This window comes from Euleptes europaea, chromosome 17, assembly GCF_029931775.1.
Source record: "Euleptes europaea isolate rEulEur1 chromosome 17, rEulEur1.hap1, whole genome shotgun sequence".
In the NCBI taxonomy this organism is placed as follows: domain Eukaryota; kingdom Metazoa; phylum Chordata; class Lepidosauria; order Squamata; family Sphaerodactylidae; genus Euleptes; species Euleptes europaea.
Genome location: NC_079328.1, coordinates 27618711 through 27641862, shown reverse-complemented (window position 1 = coordinate 27641862; position 23152 = coordinate 27618711). Strand labels below are relative to the sequence as shown.

The 23152-nt window shown below is 44.6% G+C and overlaps 1 protein-coding gene across 2 annotated transcripts in view; it reads left to right on the top strand.

Moving 5' to 3' along the window:
* GNAO1 (G protein subunit alpha o1) overlaps nt 1-23152 on the top strand; it is a 216455-nt gene that overhangs the window by 152075 nt on the left and 41228 nt on the right. For both annotated transcript variants that reach the window (XM_056862253.1, XM_056862252.1), the window contains exon 4: nt 4339-4499. In XM_056862253.1, coding sequence (XP_056718231.1) covers nt 4339-4499 — 161 coding nt within the window. The remainder of the gene's footprint in view (nt 1-4338; nt 4500-23152) is intronic.

The following is a 23152-nucleotide window of genomic DNA, read 5'->3' as shown; positions in this document are numbered from 1 at the left end:
GATGATGCTGGAAGGGATTGTGCTTCCAAGGGGAGAAGCGATGGAATTTAATAGCTCAGTAATACCAACGCAACACAGCATTAACACTACATACCAAATGGTTGGGTGGGGGGGGGGTCAGCAACTCATCATCGGAGGCTTGCATCATACATTATTTGAAGTGTATCACACACATAACTCTGTGGCAGTGCCATTTTCCCTAACTCTATTAAAGAGAGAATATTCTTTTTAAAATGTGGTTTTTGTTGCTCAGCCCTTTGATCAAAAAGCGTTTTTTCCTCTCTCTTTTTTTCACCTTTCTCTCTTTAAATGACTCCCAACTGCTGTAAACATTCCTGGCCTGGTTTTGCTGATTTCACGATTGATCATTTTACCATTAGATACAGCGATTATTTGATTGAATAATAGGATTGCCAACCTCCAGGTACTGGGTACAAGAGCGACGCAATACTAATTCAGGGTGCAAAATGGTCTATTCAAAAGCTACCAAATTTCAACATGTCACAAAGTGATAAGCAATCTGTACAACAAATCCTATACATATACAAGCTCATCTCAAACGTCCAAAATGTTTCTTCAAAGATGTAATGCTGAAGCAATACATATTTCAGATGAAAAGGGGTCTCCCATCCAGGGCTAGCCTGGGCCATCCAGGTCAGAGCAGTATCTAGGCAGCCCAAGGAAAACCAGAACAGAACCGAAACATTTATTGCGGCATTGCACCAATAAAAATTAAGAATGTAACAGCAATATTACAGCAGATACATTGATATTGTTTAAAAGTTGTGTCATGTAAATTTAAAAGAATATATATAAATTAAAATGTTTTACGATTTGGATGAGAAATAAACATTTTGACACAAATTCAAAAGTATATTTTTAACTTTGTTATTCCTTTGACTTTTATTTTACTAAACTTTGACGAAGTTTGTAGATTGCTGCACAGAATTTGGCGACCCCTCTAATTTGTAAGGGGATTTCATCTGAGAGGAGCTTCCTAACTTGAAGTTTTTCAGAATAACCTGAGATTTTCTCAAGCATGGACCGGGACAGCTTAGAGAGGGCATCCTTATAGAATGAGCATCTGAAAAACACGTGTTCCACTGGTTCTTGTAGGTTATCCGGGCTGTGTAACCGTGGTCTTGGAATTTTCTTTCCTGACGTTTCGCCAGCAACTGTGGCAGGCATCTTCAGAGTAGTAACACTGAAGGACAGTGTCTCTCAGTGTCAAGGGTGTAGAAAGAGTAATATATAGTCAGAAAGGGGTTGGGTTTGAGCTGAGTATTGTCCTGCAAAAGTATTGTCCTGTAAGTATCAAGATAATGTGCTAATGAGGGTATGGTATGTTAATATGGAACCATTGTATCCTGAAGTGATCTGGAATAAGACCCTGAAAGACTGGACAATTCTACCAACTATTTTGTCAGATTGCACAGAGAAGCCATTGAAATTCACAAACATCAGCACAACTTTAACAGAAAAGAGGAGAGTTTAAGAATGAATAAGGCTTGGCTTCCTGCCCTGAAACACCTCCAGACAAAGACAACATTCAACAATAGCCATACAGATTAGTTTTGGATTACACACATTAACAGATCACTTCAGGATACAATGGTTCCATATTAACATACCATACCCTCATTAGCACATTATCTTGATACTTACAGGACAATACTTTTGCAGGACAATACTCAGCTCAAACCCAACCCCTTTCTGACTATATATTACTCTTTCTACACCCTTGACACTGAGAGACACTGTCCTTCAGTGTTACTACTCTGAAGATGCCTGCCACAGTTGCTGGCGAAACGTCAGGAAAGAAAATTCCAAGACCACGGTTACACAGCCCGGATAACCTACAAGAACCAATGAACTCTGACCGTGAAAGCCTTCGACAACGTGTTCCACTGTTTCTATTTCCCCAGAATTGCATGGACAAAATCTCTCTGATCTTGGGATCTTGTTAAACCTCCCTTGTAAAACCGCAGAGGGTAGGGCTGAACACCTAGCTAAAGTGAATGCCCTTCTATGAATGTGGATTTCCAAAGTAGAAAGGTAGGCAGCTGGGGCTGGGATGTATCTGGTTGTAGGGGCAGACATAAATGCGGGTGCCCTCAGCAAGTCAGACTGCCTTTCAATATCATTAACTCTCTGGATTATAATTTTATTTGCTTGATCTCTACCCACCTTCAGCAAAGCCTGGGGGGAGAGACCCAAACTCTCCAACTTACTTCTCACGGCCTTCTGCCATTTGGATTCAAAGTTGTCAATTAAAGTCAGGGGAAGAAGACCATGGGGACTGAATTTTATTTTTAGCCATAGAAGGAAAGATGCTATGCTCACTCTTGCTTCTACTCTTAACATACCTGTTTCTAGACATGCCAGGGAGTTTGATACACATCTAGGGACCTGGAGGACCAGTCTAAGAAACTTAGACTGGACTCGTTCTAGTGGTGCAAAGCAAGAAGAGGGGGCCAAAGAAAACCTATCATCATAAAGGAAGATGAAAAACCAAGAAAACCCCTCATTTTGCATATTGAGCTGTAAATTGTAGCCTTTGGTCTATGGGGGACCCCCTTTGGAGCATATTCAGAGCGATCGGCAGCCCACCCAGATTTCCAAGCCTTTGCCTTGACCCACACAGCCGTTCGTGGTGACTCACCACAAGCAAATATTTCCGTGGCGAAAGGCTCCACGGGCAGGATCCAAGCTGTGGGCTTTTGGTTGCCAGCCACCGACCACAGAGTCATTATGCAGCATCTGTGTGATCAATTTCATTGTGTTTTCTTCCGCGTGCCACTTCCCTCAATTATAGTAATGCCACAATAAATTATATATGACTGTTCCTGCTTGGCCAGAGAGGTGTGTGGATTCCGCCTGCTGTGAGCAGATAGAGGCTAGCCCCTTCCATTTCTTGTGTTTCTTCAGCTCTAGGAAATGAAAGTATGCATTCAAATGAGAACGGCACTGGCCCTTGTGGGGGATTGAAGGAAAGGAAAGGAAAGGAAAGGAAAGGAAAGGAAAGGAAAGGAAAGGAAAGGAAAGGAAAGGAAAGGAAAGGAAAGGAAAGGAAAGGAAGAAGAAGAAGAAGAGTTGGTTTTTATATGCCAACTTTCTCTACCACTTAAGGAAGAATCAAACCGGCTGCTGTGGGGAGGGGAAGGGAAGGTGATTGTAAGCCCTTTTGATTCTCCCTTAAGTGGTAGAGAAAGTCGGCATATAAAAACCAACTCTTCTTCTTCTACTTCTTCTTCTTCTTCGCTGTTTCTCAGAGTCTTATTCAAGAGTCTCCAAAACAACAACGCTGTAGCCATGCAGGGCCAAATTCCCTTCCAAATGATACATGTTAGCAATGTAATAAAGTTCACTGGAACCTGCTAAAATGTTGAAAAATAAGTGTGCAAGCTTTTAAGTTCCGCAGAACCCTTTTTTTCTCCCAGGATGGATGTTAAGCAAAAAAGGTGGGCGGAGAAAAGGGTTTGTGTTTGGGTTTTTTGTGGTGTTAAAGGGAGATCCCCTTGTTCTGCAGTTTCTAACACTGTATTGTTGACATGTGGGAGCTGGAGGCTGGTGGTATATGCTAGGTGCAAAACAGCTTTCAGGTTGCACAAAGGCAGCTGGGACAGAGAAGTGATGGAAGTTCTCCCCTTGAAATGTTACAAGCCAACAGTAATTTAGATCTGCCTTTAGGGCCCATCAGAGAATCTAGTAAAAGTCCCTTTTATTTTAGACAGGGATAAATGAAATAAACATAGCAGCACAGTTTCTTCAGGGATCATGGGCTGGGCTGCTCAGAATCAGAGAGAGGTGTTTGACCAATGGTAATCAGGGAAGAAGAGGGAAAGGATCTGCCAAGCCACAAGAGAGGATTAGCTGGTTTGGTTGTTGTCCACAAGCTCCCCGGTTCAGAAATAAACTGCATGGGAGGTTCTGCCTTGGATTTGCCACTCTCTAGATGCACATTTCCCCCAACCAAATTCTCAGAACTCTGCACGGGGGCTTATTTTTTAGTTTTGAGAATTCAGTTGGGGAAAATGTGCAGCTAGAGAGCGGCAAATCCAAGGCAAAACCTCCCCTGCACAAATAGCCTAAAAGTAGCTAGAAGCATGAAAACGGAATAAATTCTGTACAGTAACCTTGCATGATTGTGCCTGCCTTGTGAATTTGGTTTAGCTGGTCACAGGACGTGGCTGTTTTGCCAGGTTGTCATGGAAGGGGCAAAGCTGTAGCTTGCCCTCTTGATCAGCATTCACGGCAGATCCCAAGAGAATGGCGGTCTTGAAGGATGCCTCCAGGAGTGCACCGACCTGACCTGCCGCCACTTCTATCTCTCTCTAGGCTGATGCGAAGATGGTCTGCGATGTCGTCAGTCGGATGGAGGACACGGAGCCCTTCTCACCGGAGCTGCTTTCGGCGATGATGAGGCTTTGGGCAGACTCTGGCATCCAAGAATGCTTCAACCGGTCCCGAGAATATCAACTCAACGACTCTGCTCAGTAGTGAGTATCTTGGTGGGGCTCTGCATCCCAAGTCCCCAGTTTGGGGCATTTGCCTGAAGCAGAAGGGCTGGGAAAGTTTCTCAGACAGTCTTTGGTGTCTGTTGCCTGCACTACAGCAACCGTTCACTTCCAAGATTCTCTTGGCCATACAAGAAAATCCAGTTGCAAATGATTGTGGTAGCACAGCGACAGTGAAATAACCAATGATGTGCAGATGCAGCCCAGGTAGAACTAGTGAGACCTTTTCTCTGATGTAGATGCACTTAAAGGTAAAGGTAGTCCTCTGTGCAATCACCGAGTCATTCCTGACCCATGGGGTGACGTCACATCCCGATGTTTCCTAGGCAGACTTTTTTTTTACGGGGTGGTTTGCCAGTGCCTTCCCCAGTCATCTTCCCTTTACCCCCAGCAAGCTGGGTCTTCATTTTACCTACCTCGGAAGGATGGAAGGCTGAGTCAACCTTGAGCCAGCTACCTGAAACCAACTTCCGTCGGAATCGAACTCAGGTCGTGAGCAGAGCTTGGACTGCAGCACTACAGCTTACCACTCTGCACCACGGGGTTCAAGATGCATTTACATCCTTACATAACTTAATAAAAACATCGTAGAATAAAGTGGAAGTGTTTGTGACTTTTAGGGAGAGGCCATGGCCTTTTATGCAGGGACATTTCCCTGCGGTCACCCCAGCCGCCTACTTTGGGGCTTCCTTTGATTATGCATGCCTTTCCCGCCTGTCAGAGGTTGCCTCTCTCTCCCCTCGTGTTTTGCCTGCTTTTTCCAAATTCTGGCTAAAAGAGCATCTTGAAAATGCGGGCAAAACATGCAGAGAGAGCGAGGCAACCTCTGACGGGCGGAAAAGGAATGCATGATCGAAAGGAAGCCCCGAAGCAGTCAGCAGGGGTGACCGCAGGGAAATGTCCCTGCATAAAGGGCCCATTATCATTTGGCGAATGCTGGGCAGCTAACAGCAAGACGGAGAGAGACACGGGAATCAAAGAACCTCATTGGGGAGAAAAGAGCTTCACTATCCTGTGAGGTTCCTCATTCCCCCCAGGCTTCATAGAAGCAGAATAAATTATACAAATAGGGATTGATGCTGAGCTTGCATAATATATATTGAAGGATCCAGAATGTAGTGCCTTGGCTTATCCTGTGAGTGTTTGTTTGTTTTTTAAACACCAAGTAACCATAGCACAGAGTGGTAAGCTGCAGTACTGCAGTCCAAGCTCTGCTCACTACCTGAGTTCGATCCCGACGGAAGTTGGTTTCAGGTAGCCGGCTCGAGGTTGACTCAGCCTACCATCCTTCTGAGGTCGGTAAAATGAGTACCCAGCTTGCTGGGGGTAAAGGGAAGATGACTGGGGAAGGCACTGGAAAACCACCCCATAAAAAAAAGTCTGCCTAGTAAACAACGGGTGGTGACGTCACCCCATGGGTCAGGAATGACCCGGTGCTTGCACAGGGGACCTTTACCTTTACTTAACCACAGCCCCACTCTTTGTCTGCATTACAAGAGAAATGTATAGGTACAATGCAGAATGATCTACCTATCCCCCGACCTCCTGCATGCCAAGCAGATGCACTACCACTGTATCATGGCCCTCCCCGCCCCCCATCATCTCATAATAAACCATGACAATATGAAAAGAGGTTGCAAATGCTTGCAATGCTTCACTAACACAAAATTCTTCCTGCTTCAGGAAGAACTTCATCAAATCAGCCTATCTGGCGTGTTGCATTTCGCCGAGACTGTGCATCCCACGTGCAAAAAATAAAAAAATAAAAATCCTTTCCCCAGACCATCTAAAATATTTGAGCTTATCTTCCCAGCTAGAAACTTTTAAAAAAGCACACAGAGAGAGAAAGTAAAATTCTCAGGAAGCTGGCTTGTGTACCCATGACAGTTTGGCAAAACATCCCCCCCCCCCCACATACACACACATGCAGAAACACAAACACATGTGGAAAAATGATAGGCACATGTGGCGGTGGAAAGCGCCGTCAAGTCACAGCTGACTTATGGTGACCCCATAGGGTTTTCAAGGCAAGAGACGTTCGGAGGTGGTTTGCCATTGCCTGCTTCCACGTGGGCTGAGAGAGTTCTGAGAGAACTGTGACTGGCCCAAGGTCACCCAGCACGCTTCCTGTGGAGGAGTGGGGAATCGAACCTGGTTCTCCAGATTAGAGTCTTATACACTACCCCACACTGGGTCCTAACCCTCAGCATTCTGGTTCAGTACCTGCACCGCTTAGCTGCCAAAATCAACCTTCTCTTGGCCTATCACATGACCAGTGTTGCCTCCACATAAGAGATGGCATTTTTGTCGGTCTCTCTGGTACAATGAAAAACCAAACTCCTAGGAAGCCCAAAGGTATTCCTGGCATCATTATCATCATCACAGCAGGACTGAAAAACATCGGTGTTGCAGTGGCAGGCTCACACGCCCTCAGGTAATTACTAATGATGTCAACGTGTCCTTCCAGGGAACAATAGACAGAGATTTCTCCCCTACCATCATTCTCAGTTCAGATCAGTGAATTTAATCTGCATGTATCATGATGGATTGCCATAAGCAATAATAAATCTGAGTTCCTGACGAATCCCAATTCCAGCTCCACCTACACATTTCAAAGTCCTCGGGTTTCTTGGGCAACATCATGAGAATGTTACATCAGACGTGGGATGGGAGTTAAGAACATAAGAAAGGCCATGCTGGATCAGACCAAGGTCCATCGAGTCCAGCAGTCTGTTCACACAGGGGCCAACCAGGTGCCTCTAAGAAGCCCACAAACAAGACGACTGCAGCAGCACCATCTTGCCTGTGGTCCACCGCACCTAATATATTCGGCATGCTCTTCTGATCCTGGAGAGAATAGGTGTGCATCAGGACTAGTATCCATTTTGACTAGTAGCCATGAATAGCCCTCTCCTCCATGAACATGTCCACTCCCCTCTTAAAGCCTTCCAAGTTGTCAGCTATCACCACATCCTGGGGCAGGGAGTTCCACAACTTAACTATGCCTCTCAGTTTAACTATGCCTTCCAGATGCATACTGGTTCTTTTCTGTTTCTGACCACTGCACACAGGGAGAAGCAGCTATAACCGCCCCACCCTCAGTGCTGTTTTCACATCCTCAGCCACTGTTAGCTCTACTGTAAAAATCACATAACTTACGTGGCTATCCATAAGTTTCACCACAGAGCCAGTAGTGGCTCCTTGGGGCAGTTTGAGGGCAGGAAAACAGTATGGGGGGGGGAGGGCTGAAGTCCCTTCTCCCTGGCTTGTTGTGGCTGCAAACAGAAAAGAGCTGGACTGTATCTGGGAGGCACAAACTCTCAACACGTGTGATGCAAAGTCTTCGCGTTGCTCCCCAACAAACCCAAGGACTTTGAATTGTGTAGCCGGCATAACACATTAAGGAGGGCACAGGTTCAGTCTAGCGTCCCTCCCCACCCTGTGTCAGACCCACCGATGTGGGTCCTCTTCAGTGCCCATGTGCACATTGCCTGCTTTGTACGAGGACCACAGGGAAGGGGCTTCAGCCTTTCCCCTTGCTCCATTTTCCCAACTGCAAACCATCTAGTGGGTGCTAGTTGGGGCAACCTACATGTTCCCAGAGTACATGTCCATTTCCCCAACAGGCCAGTTTTTGTTTTGTTTTTTAGCTGTCAAGTCACAGCTGACTTATGGTGACCCTTGTAAAGTTTTCAAGTCAAGAGATGTTCAAAGGTGGTTTGCCATTGCCTGCCTCTGAGGATCAACCCAGGACTTCCTTGGTGGTCTCCCATCCAGGGACTAACCATGGCCGACCCTGCTTAGCTTCTGAGATCTGACAAGATCGATCTAGCCTGGACTGTCCAGGTCAGAAAAGGCCAGTTAGTTGGCTGATAACCCTTGACGTTTGTTAAGAGAACAGGCCGTGCCCCTAAATGGCAGGTCTGCCAGCACTCCTGTGCATTTTTACCTTGGGGCTGATCTACTCATTCAGCAAAATCAATCCAACCTGGGTTTAAACCAGTGCAGCGGATGCTAATCTGGTGAACCGGGTTGGTTTTCCCCACTCCTACATACGAAGCCAGCTGGGTAACCTTGGGATAGTCACAGTTCTCTTAGAGCTCTCTCAGCCCCACCTACCTCTCAGGGTGTCTGTTGTGGGGAAAGGAAGGGAAGGAGATTGTAAGCTGGTGTGATTCTTCCTTAAGTGGTACAGAAATTCGGCATATAAAAACCAACTTTTCTTCTTCTTAAGCGTCATCTGATTGTAACTTGTTCAGATTTGTTACTGCTGTATCCCCTCTGGTGCTTTTTAACACCCTGAGCAGAAGGCTGGTCTCAAGGTTATGAGACCTTCCTGGTTTCTCTAGCCACGGGTTTGGTGCATTAGCAGAGCAGGGTAATAATACAAGTGACAGTTCACTCCAGGCTGCTTATGACCCACTTGCTATTTATTTAGCCCTTGACCACTTCCCTTCTCTTCCTTTCCCTCCACAACTCTGAAAAACAAGAGGATACAAATCTCCAGTGAATGGTAACAACTCCAGTGAATGATAACATCAGAAGAGAGAGGGCTGGTTTCAAAATCGCCATCCCTAAGAGAGCCAGCATGGTGTAGTGGTTAAAGTGTCGGACTAGGATCTGGGAAACACAGGTTCAAATCTCCACTCTGCCATGGTAACTTGCTGGGTGACCTTGGGCCATTTACACATTCAGCCTCGACCCTGGAAAGTATTTGGATGGGAGACCTCCAAGGAATTCCAGGGGCAGGACGTAGAGGCAGGCAATGGCAAACCACCTCTGAAGGTCTCTTGCCTTGAAAACCCTACGGGGTCTCCATAAGTCAGCTACGACTTGATGGCAAAAAAAAAAAAAAAAGAATTAGAAAGTATGTTCTAGAGCAGCTGTGAGTTTAAGGCAGAATCTTTTTTTTAAAGCATTGTATCTCAGATGTTCTGTTCCTAAAAGCAGTGATATGATTCATCTTCTCATGAAATTTGATATAAAATGTCTTCTTGTCCAGTAAGCCCAAAAAAAATTGAAGAACAAATAAAGTCTATCCTAAAAAGATACATAGTCAAAAAAATCATACCCTTTGATAAAGAAGCAAAATGTTCACAATTAATAAAGTATTTGCATAAGAAACCAAATGCATTTTGAGTGCACAGTCTTCTGCAGTTGTCTCTGAACCATAAATGCAGTATTCTCCCATTAATACACATACACATGTACATATATGCACAATACAAAGAAAAAGATAATTCAGTATCCTATTGAACTATGCCCTTTAAATCCTTATTTACAAGCCTTTTTGGAAACCAGAATCTACTATTTCAACTGAGTGGGGTGGATCCAACCATCCTCCTAGTAGCCTTCCTCCAGCTTAAAGAGCCTTCCACCAACTTAAGTGGCTATGATAGTCAGACAACCCGGTTCACCAGATTAGAGTCTGCCGCTCATGTGGAGGAGTGGGGAATCAAACCCAGTTCTCCAGATTAGAGTCCACCGCTCCAAACCACCGCTCTTAACCACAACACCATGCTAGCAGAGGGAGCCTATCACTCTGTTTGATCATGCCAAGCAGCTGTGAATACCTGCCAAACTGATTTGCATCTGGTTTTCTCAAAACTGCATGCGCAAAGGTTCTGCCGATTCAATGTGATCGGCAGCCTTTCGTATCACTAAAGACTACTTAGACATATACCAAAGGGTAGGATTTCATTGTAAAGAAGCATTTATTAATGATTGGTTTATATGATTTGTGAGTAATCTAATTGTCTATTTAAACGATTGTGGGCTGAGCAGAGCAGTTGTGCAGCAAGGATGGGGGGTAGTAGAACGCCATCGAGCTGTGTGAGATAGCACATGCGTGAAAAGTTAGTTGCTCTGTACTGCATTGTTTGTAAGGAAAACAGAGAAACAACCTGCCAAACACTCATGAATAGATTAACGAACTGTTGAAACGACTGTCAACAAATGTGGGTTTCTCCAGTGATACGAACAGCACCCCCCTGGGACCATTTCGAGTTGGGAAATCAGTGCAGTGGGGAAGGCTGAAGCCCCGTTACCATGCGCACCATGATACCAGTCCAAATCTGGCACTCTACACACAGGAATCAAAGAAATCCTGCAATTCATGTTTGACTTTTGCACAAGGTGGGAGCTCCAGACCCAACCTTTGTCATTGGTAACGAGTCAATTGGTCCGTAAAGCATAGCTCTGCAGGGCACAATACCCCCACAGCCAATGGCTAGTGCCTGGTATAATTTAAAACACAGTCTTTTTTATTATTTATTCTATTATACGGATACAAAAGGGAAAAAAGGGATTGGTAAAAGGTAAGGGGTATCCATCTTATGATATACAAAAAAGATGACATACAACATACAGCATTTTAGAGAGTTAATCGAATGGCCTACTTAATAGCTCTTGTTTTTACCTATGGTCCGGGCAGAAATGTAAGTACATAATAATAATAATAATAATAATAATAATAACAACAACAACAACAAACCATCTTTTACAACTAGCTAAACTTTTTTTTTACTCTATGCTGGAAAACATACTTATGGTTATATGGCGTTTAGTTTTTAATATTGTCTTGACTGCTAGGTGTCTGTTTCTTTCCTTTATTAATCATACATAGTACATAGGTGAGAAAGAAGCAAAGATAATGAGTCTTGATGTGGGCATGGAAGTAATGAAGTATCTATAGGAGATGCTGCATTAGATGCTGACATGGTTGGTCAATGTCTATTTAATTCCATTTAGACCATCAGCTCTGATTCACTGTTTGTGTACCAGCTGCTGCTTTATTATCCCCGGGTAGGAACAGTTTGCTCCCACGCTGCCAAAGCTGTTTGCAGAGGAATTCTAGTAAATAGCTGAAGTCTGATATCCAAATGAAACAGCGAGTGCAATTTTTGTGGTCCTATAATGACTAGTGAGCAATCTCAGCTTCGGGGGGGGGGGGGTGCTGAGCTATCGCCAGCATGCTCGATAATCCCTTCCAGATGCTCGGGGATGACTGCTGGTGCTATGGTTTTTAGTCAAGTACTGGTGTTCTTTGGCTCTTGGCCATTGCACCCCTGAGACAGAAAACAGGGGAGATGCGAATAGACCTGAGAGAGTTATTTGCTCAGTAAGAAACTTTCTGCAGTGCACTTACATTCTGCTTGTGGTCCAGATGGGATATGCTGGTATGCGTGAGGTTGATGGGTTGGGGACTATCCTGCCTTTCAGTAGAGAATTGGACCAAATGGGTTCTTCCAGCTTAGAATCATAGAATCATAGAGTTGGAAGGTACCACCAGGGTCATCTAGTCCAATCCCCTGCACAATGCAGGAATTTCACAACTACCTCCCCCACACACACCCAGTGACCCCTACTCCATGCCCAGAAGATGGTCAAGATGCCCTCCTTCTCATCATCTGCTTAAGGTCATAGAATCAGCATTGCTGACAGATGGCCATCTAACCTCTTCTTAAAAACCTCCAGGGAAGGAGAGTTTACCACCTCCCAAGGAAGCCTGTTCCACTGAGGAACCGCTCTGTTAGAAAATTCTTCCTAATGTCTAGACGGAAACTCTTTTGATTTAATTTCAACCCGTTTGTTCTGGTCCGACTGGGGCAACAGAAAACAACTCGGCACCCTCCTCTATATGACAGCCCTTCAAGTACTTGAAGATGGTTACCATATCACCTCTCAGTCGTCTCCTCTCCAGTCTAAACATACCCAGCTCCTTCAACCTTTCCTCATAGGACTTGGTTTCCAGACCCCTCATCATCTTTGTTGCCCTTCTCTGGACACATATGATGTACTGATCCCAAATGTACTTTATGATGTACTGATCCCAAATGGAGAGTGCATTGCAGGGAGTAGTGGTGAGCATCTTCCTCTCCAGGGGAGCTAAGGGAACGAGGTAAATCTCTGGAATGGGGCTTTGCAAAGAATGTTTGGGAAATCCCTCCTATGGGTTCACCACCCAATCAAGAAGGGCTGGGCTAAAACACGTATGCCTATCCCAGAGGCAACAGAGAAAGTATGATGGCTAGTTTTCATAGCTGCAGTCACTATCTTGGGTTGGATCCAGCAATCCATCAGCCAAAGATGCTGATGGTAATGGATTTTTCCCGCTTCCCCCCTTCCTGCTTTCCAGTCCCAAGATAATTTATCCACATAGGTCAAGAGGCTGCAGTGACGAGTGGGAAGGGATCAAAATTACCCTTATTGTTTATTGTTCTTCATTTACAAAATTTATAACCCACCTTTCAGCCCCATCTTGGCCACCAAGGCAGCTAACAGTTAAATTATAAAGACACGTCATAAACACAATGAATACCAAAATTAAAATACATATGTAAAGGCACAGTAATTAAAACAGAAGGAAGGAAGGAGGGATAATTGAAGGAACACCAGACAAATCAAAGAAGTCTTCACCCGCTGGTGGAAGACAGTGACATAAAGGGGCAGACTGGAAGAGAGTTCCATAGCTTTGGTGCCATGACCAAGAAGGCCCTGTCTCAGGTTGCCCACCACCTAAACTTCTTCTGCCAATCACTCCAGGTGGGTCCTGCAACCTCAGGAACCAACTTTCCTGGCGTTGGAAAGGACTGCTACGGGGAGGGAAATGTAAGACAGATACTTGATCCTTGCATTTGCAGATCACTGGATCCAGCCCACCAAGTGGTAAACAGTGGTCTGTACCATCCAGTGCTGCCTACTATAACTGGCAGCAGCTTTCAAAAGCCTCGGCCTTGCTACCATCCTGTGAGCTGAAAAGCCCAGGACCTGAATTTGGAACCTTCTGCATGTTAGCTATGTACTCTCCCACTGAGCTAAATTTCTGCCCCACACACCTTCTTGGCCAAGTATTTCTTGTCCAAGCAATGCACATTGCGTGCCTTGCTTAATGCTGTCTTGAAGATCTTCACATGAACGCATCGTTTGTTGCAGAGTTGGTGTTGCTGAACTCCAAAATTTGCTGCTCCTAAATTCGACCCCCAAGGTCTGACACTGGTCCCTCCACTATAACTGGGGCGGGAAGGATTGCCTCTGTCTGAAACGACTGCAGTTTTTACCACAAGAGCAGATAAAGGAAATTGTCGTCTGGATATTCCTTCTGAGATTCTGAGCCTTTGCCCTTCCAGATGGACAATACACAGGGTTCTTGGAATGAGAAAGGGGAGTGAAGGAAGGGTGAACCAGCTGAAGATTTGTAATGTGCTCCTGCAGTTTGACTGCCTCCGATCTGCATTCGGTCTACCAGTCATAAGAGAACATCCCCAGATATTTACAAGGTGATCACAGATGCAGCCTCAGGACTGGAATGAGCAAATCATCTCCTCTTATCGCTGCTGGCTGCATGCATGAAAAGGAACAACCTGACATAAAAGAGCATGGGTCTTTCTAAATGGTGCACTTAGTCTGTGCCAGACACCAAGTGGGAAATCAATACACATAAAGCATACCTTATTTATTTCAACGGTCTGCTTCTGCACTAATAAACTCAGCTGTTCACATGGATGTCAGCAGTTCTCTTGTAAAACTGCTCTCAGAGTTTTCCATCTCAGCCAGGAAACTTTCCTCTTTGGGCAGAAACCTGGGATAGTAATCAGTAGTCATTTAAAATAGCTCAAATGGAGTTGGGGCATTGGCTCAATCACCGCATGGTATAATGGTTAAGAGCTGTGGTTTGGAGTGGTGGACTCTAATCTGGAGAACTGGGTTTGATTCCCCACTCCACCACATGAGCGGCGGAGGCTAATCTGGTGAACTGGGTGGGTTTCCCCCTTCCTATACATGAAGCCAGCTGGGTGACCTTGGGCTAGTCACAGCTCTCTTAGAGCTCTCTCAGCCCCACCTCCCTCACAGGGTGTCTGTTGTGGGGAGGGGAAGGTGATTGTATGCCAGTTTGATTCTTCTTTAAGTGGTAGAGAAAGTCGGCATATAAAAACCAACTCTTCTTCTTCTTCTTCTTCTTTTCAATGTTGCCTTTTCCATTGCGGGCCAGTAGCATCAGCCCATGCCCTCTTGGATGCTTCTACCCACTCTTCAAGATCTGTACCAGCCTCATGCACCCCCCATACCTTTCTCCCAACTCCTGCTCCCTCCCAGCAATGCCCTCTGGTAATGGCAGCCTCTTCCCCCAGTAGTACTTTTGGATGAGTGGTTCACTCAACCCCTTCAGCACATGAAGCAACCTTATACTGAGTGAGAGCATTGGTCTACCTGACTGGCAGTATCTCATGCTGTACACCGCCCTGAGCCCCGCCTTGGTGGGGATATAAATATAATAATATATAAAATAAAAATAAACTCTCTAGGGTCTCGGGCAGAGGTCTTTCACATCACGAACTACCTGATTCTTTAACTGACATTAAATTGTGGAGCTCCCTGCCCCAGGACGTGGTGATGGCTGCCAACTTGGAAGTCTTTAAGAGGGGAGTGGACATGTTCATGGAGGAGAGGGCTATCCAGGGATACTAGTCAAAATGGATACTAGTCGTGATGCATCCCTATTCGCTCTAGGATCAGATGAGCATGCCTATTATATTAGGTGCTTTGGAACACAGGCAGGACAGTGCTGCTGCAGTCGCCTTGTTTGTGGGCTTCCTAGAGGTACCTGGTTGGCCACTGTAGAGGGGCTGTGGCTCAGTGGTAGAGCCTCTGCTTTGCATGCAGAAGGTCCCAGGTTCAATCCCCGGCATCTCTGTTTAAAGGAACTAGGCAAGTACCTCTGCCTGAGACCCTGGAGAGCAGCTGCCAGTCTGAGTAGGCAATACTGACTTTGATGGACCAAGGGTCTGATTCAGTATAAGGCAGCTTCTTGTGTTCACTGTGTGAACAGACTGCTGGACTTGACAGACCTTGGTCTGATCCAGCATGGCCTTTCTTATGTTCTTATGACGTTGCTGGGGGTTGAACTAAGACCGTCTTCTGAATGCTCTTTCACTGAGTGGTGGCCCCATTGAACACATGAAGTACTGAGTTAGACCATTGGTCTATCACAGTCAGCATAGTCTGCTGTGACCGGCAGTGGCTCTCCGGGACTTCAGATAGAGAACTTTCACATCTCCTACTACCTGGGCCTTTTAAACTGCAGGGAATTGAACCTTTGACCCTGTTCAAGCAAAGCAGATGCTGTGCCCATGAGCCATTCTCAAGACTCTGAAACACTGTCCTGTGCTCCCAGCCCAAAACATCAGAGTGCCTATCATTCTTGTTATCAGTTGCCCAAGGATTTCTTGGTTGTGCCAATACAACCCAAAGGTACCCTATGAGACTGTTTCTTTCTCTGATCATCTTTCTGGCTTCCTCTGACTCTCATTTCCAGATACCCATTAAAGCATTTCATTCAGTGGAGACCGGCTAATGAGCCCAAGTCTGCTATAAGGGAAACAAATGTCATTTTCAGGTAGTTGGTTGCTAGGGGAGTTTGCCGCTACAGACAAAGAAAGAGGGAAATGATGACAAAAAGCACACCTTGACATCACCAGCAGCATGGGGTTGACATGGAAAGTAAAGCAAGGGAAAGGAAGGAAGCTTCTGGAGAGCATTATACTAGAAAAGAGAACTGGGTGCGGCCTAGCAGAGAGCTGACTGTGCTTGGATTGGTGTCAGTCACTTGCGAGAAGAAAAGAGGGGAAATATGTGTCTTTATAGATTTGTTAAAGATGAGATAGGAATTGTACAGCACATGTGTCTGCATTACTTGTTCATTTCTATCATGCTATTAATGTCGAAAGCATGCTGGGTGTCAGAATGTCCTGCCCAAGGTATTTTACGATCCCATTTTGTCTGTAGAACACACCAATCTTCCTTTTTAAAAATTTTATATTGTAACAGTGATCTCCGTTGTGGTGTCCATGGGTGGCATGGGGCCTACCAATGTGTTTCCCATTGCATGTTTCCTTCTTCCCCAAAGCATATTTTCCTCAAAGCAATGAGCCAATCCTGGATTTCCTCCTCCTCATAGGATAGGGTTGCCAACCTCTAGGTATTAGCTGGAGATCTGCTATTACAACTGATCTCCAGCCAACAGAGATCAGTTCACCTGGAGAAAATGGCCACTTGGCAATTGGACTATGGTATTGAAGTCCCTCCCTTTCCCAAACCCCACCCTCTTCAAACTCCACCCCAAAAGCCTCCCGCCAGTAGCAAAGAGGGACCTGGCAAACCTATCACTGGAGCCGAAGGAGGTTCTTCAGGAGAGCCTAAAAGGCATCATATTTGCATTTTCAAATGTTCCGAAACAGCTGCCTCCATCATAAGCTCATGCTTGGTTTGGAGCCTCCTACCACTGTATGATTGGCCCCAGCATCCATGGCAGCCATTTGTGGTTGGTCAGGACCTCCCAATGGCAGCCATTTTGTGGTGGCATCCACTACTTGTTTTGAAAAATCCGAACGTGCCCACAGGTTCAACAAGGCTGTGGATTCCCGTATTAAAACCACAATCACATTGCCATATTCAAACCTATCGACAATATCATCTGAAGATTTGCCTGTTCATATTATAATACGTTACAAATACAATAGAAATTATTCACACAATTAAGTATGATTCTTTATAAGAAATGTCATGCTGCTTGTGAACTAGGTCCTTAATGATCAACGTCTCCACAATAGTCCCATGCCTTGGCATCCCAGTTGAAAACCAAAGGTGGTTCTGAACATCATCAGCAATTAACATTTTTGCAGCAGTAAATACATTCCAAACTAATCCACAATCTGTGCCATCTGACTCTAAACCCATTGATTTCAGTGGATTTAGAAGGGTGTCGCTCTGCTTAGTATTGCACTGAATGTTGTGTTTTTTACTAATCTGGGCAATTGTACGAGTAAAATGTAGAATGGATCTACATACATTATATAACCGACCATCAGTCCAGATACATGCAGAATTATATTCCAGAATTTATGAATAGATGGACATTCCCACCTGATGTGAATTAAATCAGCTTTTGAACATCCCCAGAATTCCAAGAGGTAATCAGTTTTACTTATCGATGAGATGCAGGCCTGTATATAAATATAATTTCCTAACTGGAAATTTTTACATGTGTTTTAAACATCGTATCTTAGTTTGCCTTAAATGTATTCCCAAGGATATCTTCCATTTCAAACAAAATAAGATAAATGTTTTATGTGATAAAAATATTGTCGAAGGCTTTCACGGTCAGAGTTCATTGGTTCTTGTAGGTTATCCGGGCTGTGTAACCGTGGTCTTGGAATTTTCTTTCCTGACATTTCGCCAGCAGCTGTGGCAGGCATCTTCAGAGGAGTAACACTTTTACTACTCTTTTACTACTCTGAAGATGCCTGCCACAGCTGCTGGCGAAATGTCAGGAAAGAAAATTCCAAGACCACGGTTACACAGCCCGGATAAGTTTTATGTGATACCTTTCCAGGTTTGAATAATGGTAAGCAATGTCAAATTCGGCCTTTTCCGAGATTGAATTATCTTGATTGTCCTTTTTATCGATATATCGTTTGATTTTTAAACAGTGAAACCATCATGGATTTATGTTCTCATTTCTCCGATCAGAATGCATTTTTAACTAAATTTTATTTTTCAATTCAATAAAATACAAACATAGCATATAATTCAAAACAATACAACACATAAAGCATATGATACAGTCATATCACTACAAAGCCGAAACATTCTTTGATTGGGTAAACGTAACATTTAATTTCCTTAATTTTTCTAGATATAATATTAATACCAATATAATCTTTATCTAAGCAAATCGTCTCTAAATATTCTTTGTTCCTACATACTCATTCTAGCCAGGATTAAATACTATCACAATATAATGCTTTTGAAATGTTCATGTAATAATTGACTTCAAAAATGCTAAATCCAATACTATCTTAGAACAGAACAGTTTCTGTTTATACAGTCTTTACGAAACATATACAAAATACAGTTCCCATTTTTGTTGAAACTTCATTGGATCTTTTGTTTATTTGATTTGTCAGCTTTGCCATCACCGCATACTCTGCTAATTTATTTTTCCAGTCTTCAGTGTCTGGGCATTCTTCTAACTAACACTTTACTGTAATAACCACTCTTGCTGCTGTGAAGATGTATCTAGCCAGCTCCTCCATAAGCTTCAAGATAGTGGATGGTAGAATTCCTGACAGCATAGTTTTAGGGTCCATTGAGAATTTCACCTTTAATTTTTTTGCATTTCAGAGTGAACTTCTGTCCAGAACTTTTTTATCTTCTTACATGTCCACCATGTATGGTAGAACGTCCCATCAGACTCCTTACAGTTTATAACAGTTCTCTCTCAAAGATTGATTTGCTGTAAATTTAATTGATTTACAGCCCATTCCTGAAAGGGGGGGCAAAACCTCTTAGGAGGCGGTGTGACCCTGCCGCCAGCATAAGTGCGTGCAAAACTTACGCTGGCGGGCCGAGCGCCGCAGGAGTGCGCCTCGCCCCTCCACCGGCACGGCCTCTCCGTGGCACAGGCCACGGCATAGAGAGGCCGCGCCAGCGCAGGGGGGCGTTCCAAGGGCGGGCTAGGGGGAGGAGCCGCTGGCTAGGTGGCTCCCTATCCCAGTTTGGCCATATTCCAGTGCCAGTAACAGTGGTGCTGTGTCTGGTTTTGAGCAGGCGCAGCCTCACTGTTTTCAATGGGGCTTTTAGCCCCGGTTAAACAAAAACAAAAAAAAGCAGCGAAATGGCTTTTTTGTTGTTGTTGTTTGTTTGTTTAATGGCATGTGCAAATTGGCTTAGGAAGAGGCGTCGCTGCGCCTCTTCCCCACTGACTCTGCACGCCATTATTTCAGGAATGGGCTGTAAGTCCATAGCTACTCCCACTGTTGCATCGTGATCTCCTCTCCAAAAGTCTGCATCCATTTCACCATACAAGGCTTAACTTGTTCAGGTTCTTTGTCATATTTAAGTAATAGTTTATAGATCCTTCCCAATAAATGATCCTTATTCTTAGTGACCAATATTTCAAACTCTGTCAGATCTCTAAATTGGCCAGTTACTAAACAGTCTTTTTTTTTAGTCTCAGTACCAATTGGCAATATGTAATCCATTGTATATTTTTATTCTCCTCCTTGATTATCTGCCCCAGTTTTATTTTTCCATGTGTGTTGATCATTTCCTGATATGTTATGTTATCATTTCTTTTTCTAAAGATCAGAATTCACTACACTAAAAACAGTGCAATCCTATACAGAGTTACCCCAGTCTAAACCCATGGATTTTAGTAGACTGGAGGAAACTCAGCACAGGATTTCACTGTCAGGCTTGTTATTCTATATTAGATCTAATTTGTTTCCAGAAATAGTAAAAGCAAATTCCAAATAAATGAAATACAGACAGAAATAGAAAGGGGTCAGCTTTGGTCTAACTGTACTCCTAACTTCCAATATTACTGTTTTAAAGATGCTGAGCTGTCACAGATAAAAATCCATTATGCACTTTAAGCAACTCAAAACAGAGAACAAATTCAGATTGAGATACTTCAAATCTTCTTTATTGTAAAGGTTTCTGGATAACTTCTGTAGAAGTCATTGTTTTTCTTTAAATATTATTTCCTATAAAAGTCTGTTTAAAGTTTCTGCCAACCATTCAGCAACAAAGATGCAATAGGAATAGCATATTTCAAGATCAACAACGGTCTAGGAAGACTATTCATCTTAATTGCTGCTACCTTCCCACCTTAAGCGACATGAAGAATTTCTCATCTTTTAATATCCTCCTTCATAGTGTCTGCGAGGGGAATATAATTAACTTGGAGTAAACCCTGCACTCTATCAATCAGAAAGATCTCCAAATATCAGTTTAACAACCCACACTAAATGCATACTATCTACTAATTTTATCTCTGTACATTAATAGGTATGTTAATCAGTGTTATAACCTGATAAAAGAAACAAACATCTTGCCCATTCTGGGGAGGGGATGGTGGTATCTATAAATATATTTCAACGGATCATGGAGCGCAGTGCAGTTCTAAACGATGGGCAGGTTCCTGCACAAAAATATCTGTTGATATGGTATAGAGTACTGGTTATATATAAAAAAGAAAAAGAGGCCGAAGTAGTAGATCTCCCAACTTCTGCTCCATGCCCCCAAAGAAACGTAAATTTCTTTCACCCTTTCCACTTCCTCATCTCCTGTTGCAGCCAAAAATATCCCTCAAAGTACAACTTCTAGGCAGGGTATAAATAAACTAATAAATATAACTGAAGAGGGGAGCAGATGAAAGATTGGTTGGGTGAGTGGAGGATGGGAAGGAGAGAAGGAAGCAGGGGAAATGGTGGGGTTGCTGAAGATATGGGGATTGCTGAAGGAGGGAAAGAGGAAATAGGGGAGGGGCTGTGGCTCAGTGGTAGAGCATCTGCTTGGCATGCAGAAGGTCCCACGTTCAATCCCCGGCATCTCCAGTTAAAGGGACTGGGTGAGCAGGTGATGGGAAAGACCTCTGCCTGAGACCCTGGAGAGCCGCTGCCGGTCTGAGTAGACAATACTGACTTTGATGGACCAAGGGTCTGATTCGTTATAAGGCAGCTTCATGTGTGTTCATGTGTGAAATAGTTTGGGGAAAGAATCCCCCTATAGACAGGGAAATGAAGTGCCCCTCTTGTAAATCCTTGCAGGTTCCCCACTGCACAACTTGTCCATAGTTTTCACAGGGAGAGGCTGCCAGGGTAAGGGAATGAAGGCCAGCTGAAGATAGGATTGCCAGGTCCCCTCTGGCCACAAGCAGGGGATGGGAGGGCAAGGTTGCCAGATCTGGGATGGGGAAGTCCTGGAGATTTGGGGATGGAGCCTGTGGGGGCAGGGACCTCAGTGGGGTACAATGCCACAGAGACCATCCTCCAAAGCATCCATTTTCTGTAGGGGAACTGGTCTCTGCAATCTGGAGATGAGCTGTAATTCCGGGGGATTCCCCAGGTCGCACCTAGAGGCTGGCATCCCTAGCTGAAGATGGGGGGCAGATGAAGGTAGGTTGGCTGGTGGGTGGGAACTAGAGAAGGAGACAGGAAAAGGGAAGAGGCTATGGAGACTTTCAGGGAAGGGAAAGAGGAAATAGCGGGGGAAGGAAAAATGAGATGCCCCCTGCAGTTCCTTGCGGGTCCCCCACTTGTAAAATGATTAGTGAAGGCCTAGGGCAATCCTGCACTCCACAGTTCATGTTCCACTCACGTGTCCTTTCTTACAAATCCAGCATTGTGATTGGAGGACCAGGTTTTCACTAATTTCCCCCCCTACATTAAAGAGCACACCTGAAAAAAGCTCCTCCAACTGCTAGAAAACACATTACTGAACAACAGGATTCTGATCAGGATAATTACAAAAAGCAGGGAGAGGTGACAGCCAGCCATCTGGTCCTCCATATCCAAAGACAGAGCCTACCTGTAGCTTTGTAAATCACAGGGTACAAAGAACATAATGATTTTGCATTGCTAAATCATACCCACGTCAACCTAGTCCAGGGCTCTGTTTCCAAAAATTCTTGAGGAAATCCAAGAGCAGAGTCAACTCCTGCTCTCTGCTTAGGGATGCCAGCCTCCAGGCGGGACCCAGGTATCCTACCGATCATCTCCAGACTGCAGAGATCGGTTCCCCTGGAGAGAATAGATGCTTTGAAGGGTGGATTCTATAGCATTGTACCCCAGAGAGGTCCCTGTTCTCCCAGGTTCCATCCCCAAATCCCCAGGAGTTTCCCAGCCTAGATCTGTCAACCCTACCCACTCCATCCCCTGCTAGTGGCTGGGGGGACCTGGCAACCTTATGTCTGCCTCTAGAATGTCATATTCAGAGGTGCATGGCCTTAGTATGGCGAAGCTAGGATTGTGGTTAATCGCAATCAATAACCTTATCTTATCAATTGTCCAACTCTTTTTGAAACCTAACAGCCACCTAGGGTTGCCAGGTCCCTCTTCACCACTGGCAGGAGGTTTTTGGGGTGGAGCCTGAGGAGGGTGGGGTTTGGGGAGGGGAGGGACTTCAATGCCATAGAGTCCAAAGGCCAAGGCAGCCATTTTCTCCAGGTGAACAGATCTCTTATCGGCTGGAGATCAGTTGTAATAGCAGGAGATCTTCTGCTATTGCCTGGAGGTTGGCAACCCTACAGCCACCACTGCCACCATTTTGTGGCACTCACCCACTTCGTTCTGTTGCAATGATAGATCAGACTCTCGGTTGCTGCACCTTAGGCCAAACTGGCAATAATTCACCCCTCTATACTTTCCTTCAGTTTTGCCAGCCGGGTGGAGAGACCTGCCAGAAAAGATCCCCTCTCTTTGCCTCTCTCCACCCCACCCCACCCTTATGCAGAATTTTTATCTTGGTTCACTTGAAAGGTTAAATGCATAATATCTCGTTGGGCATAGACTGGTGGTGCCACTGGCCAGCTCTGAGCAGCTCTGACTTCCTGCCAGAATATTATGACTTCTTGCAAATTAATTTCTGGCTTGCGTCCAGTCCAGCAATTTCTTGCAAGCTGTCTGCATGCTACTTTATGCAAACATTCTTATAGCAGTCCTCACTGTCATAATGCAGTTTATCCTTCTCGGCATGCAAACAGGTTTCTGCTAAATGGAATTGGGGAGGGGTCCTTTGAAGCTCTCCGAAGTTTCAGTTTGCGAATCTAAAACTTTGGAACTAACTTTTAAATC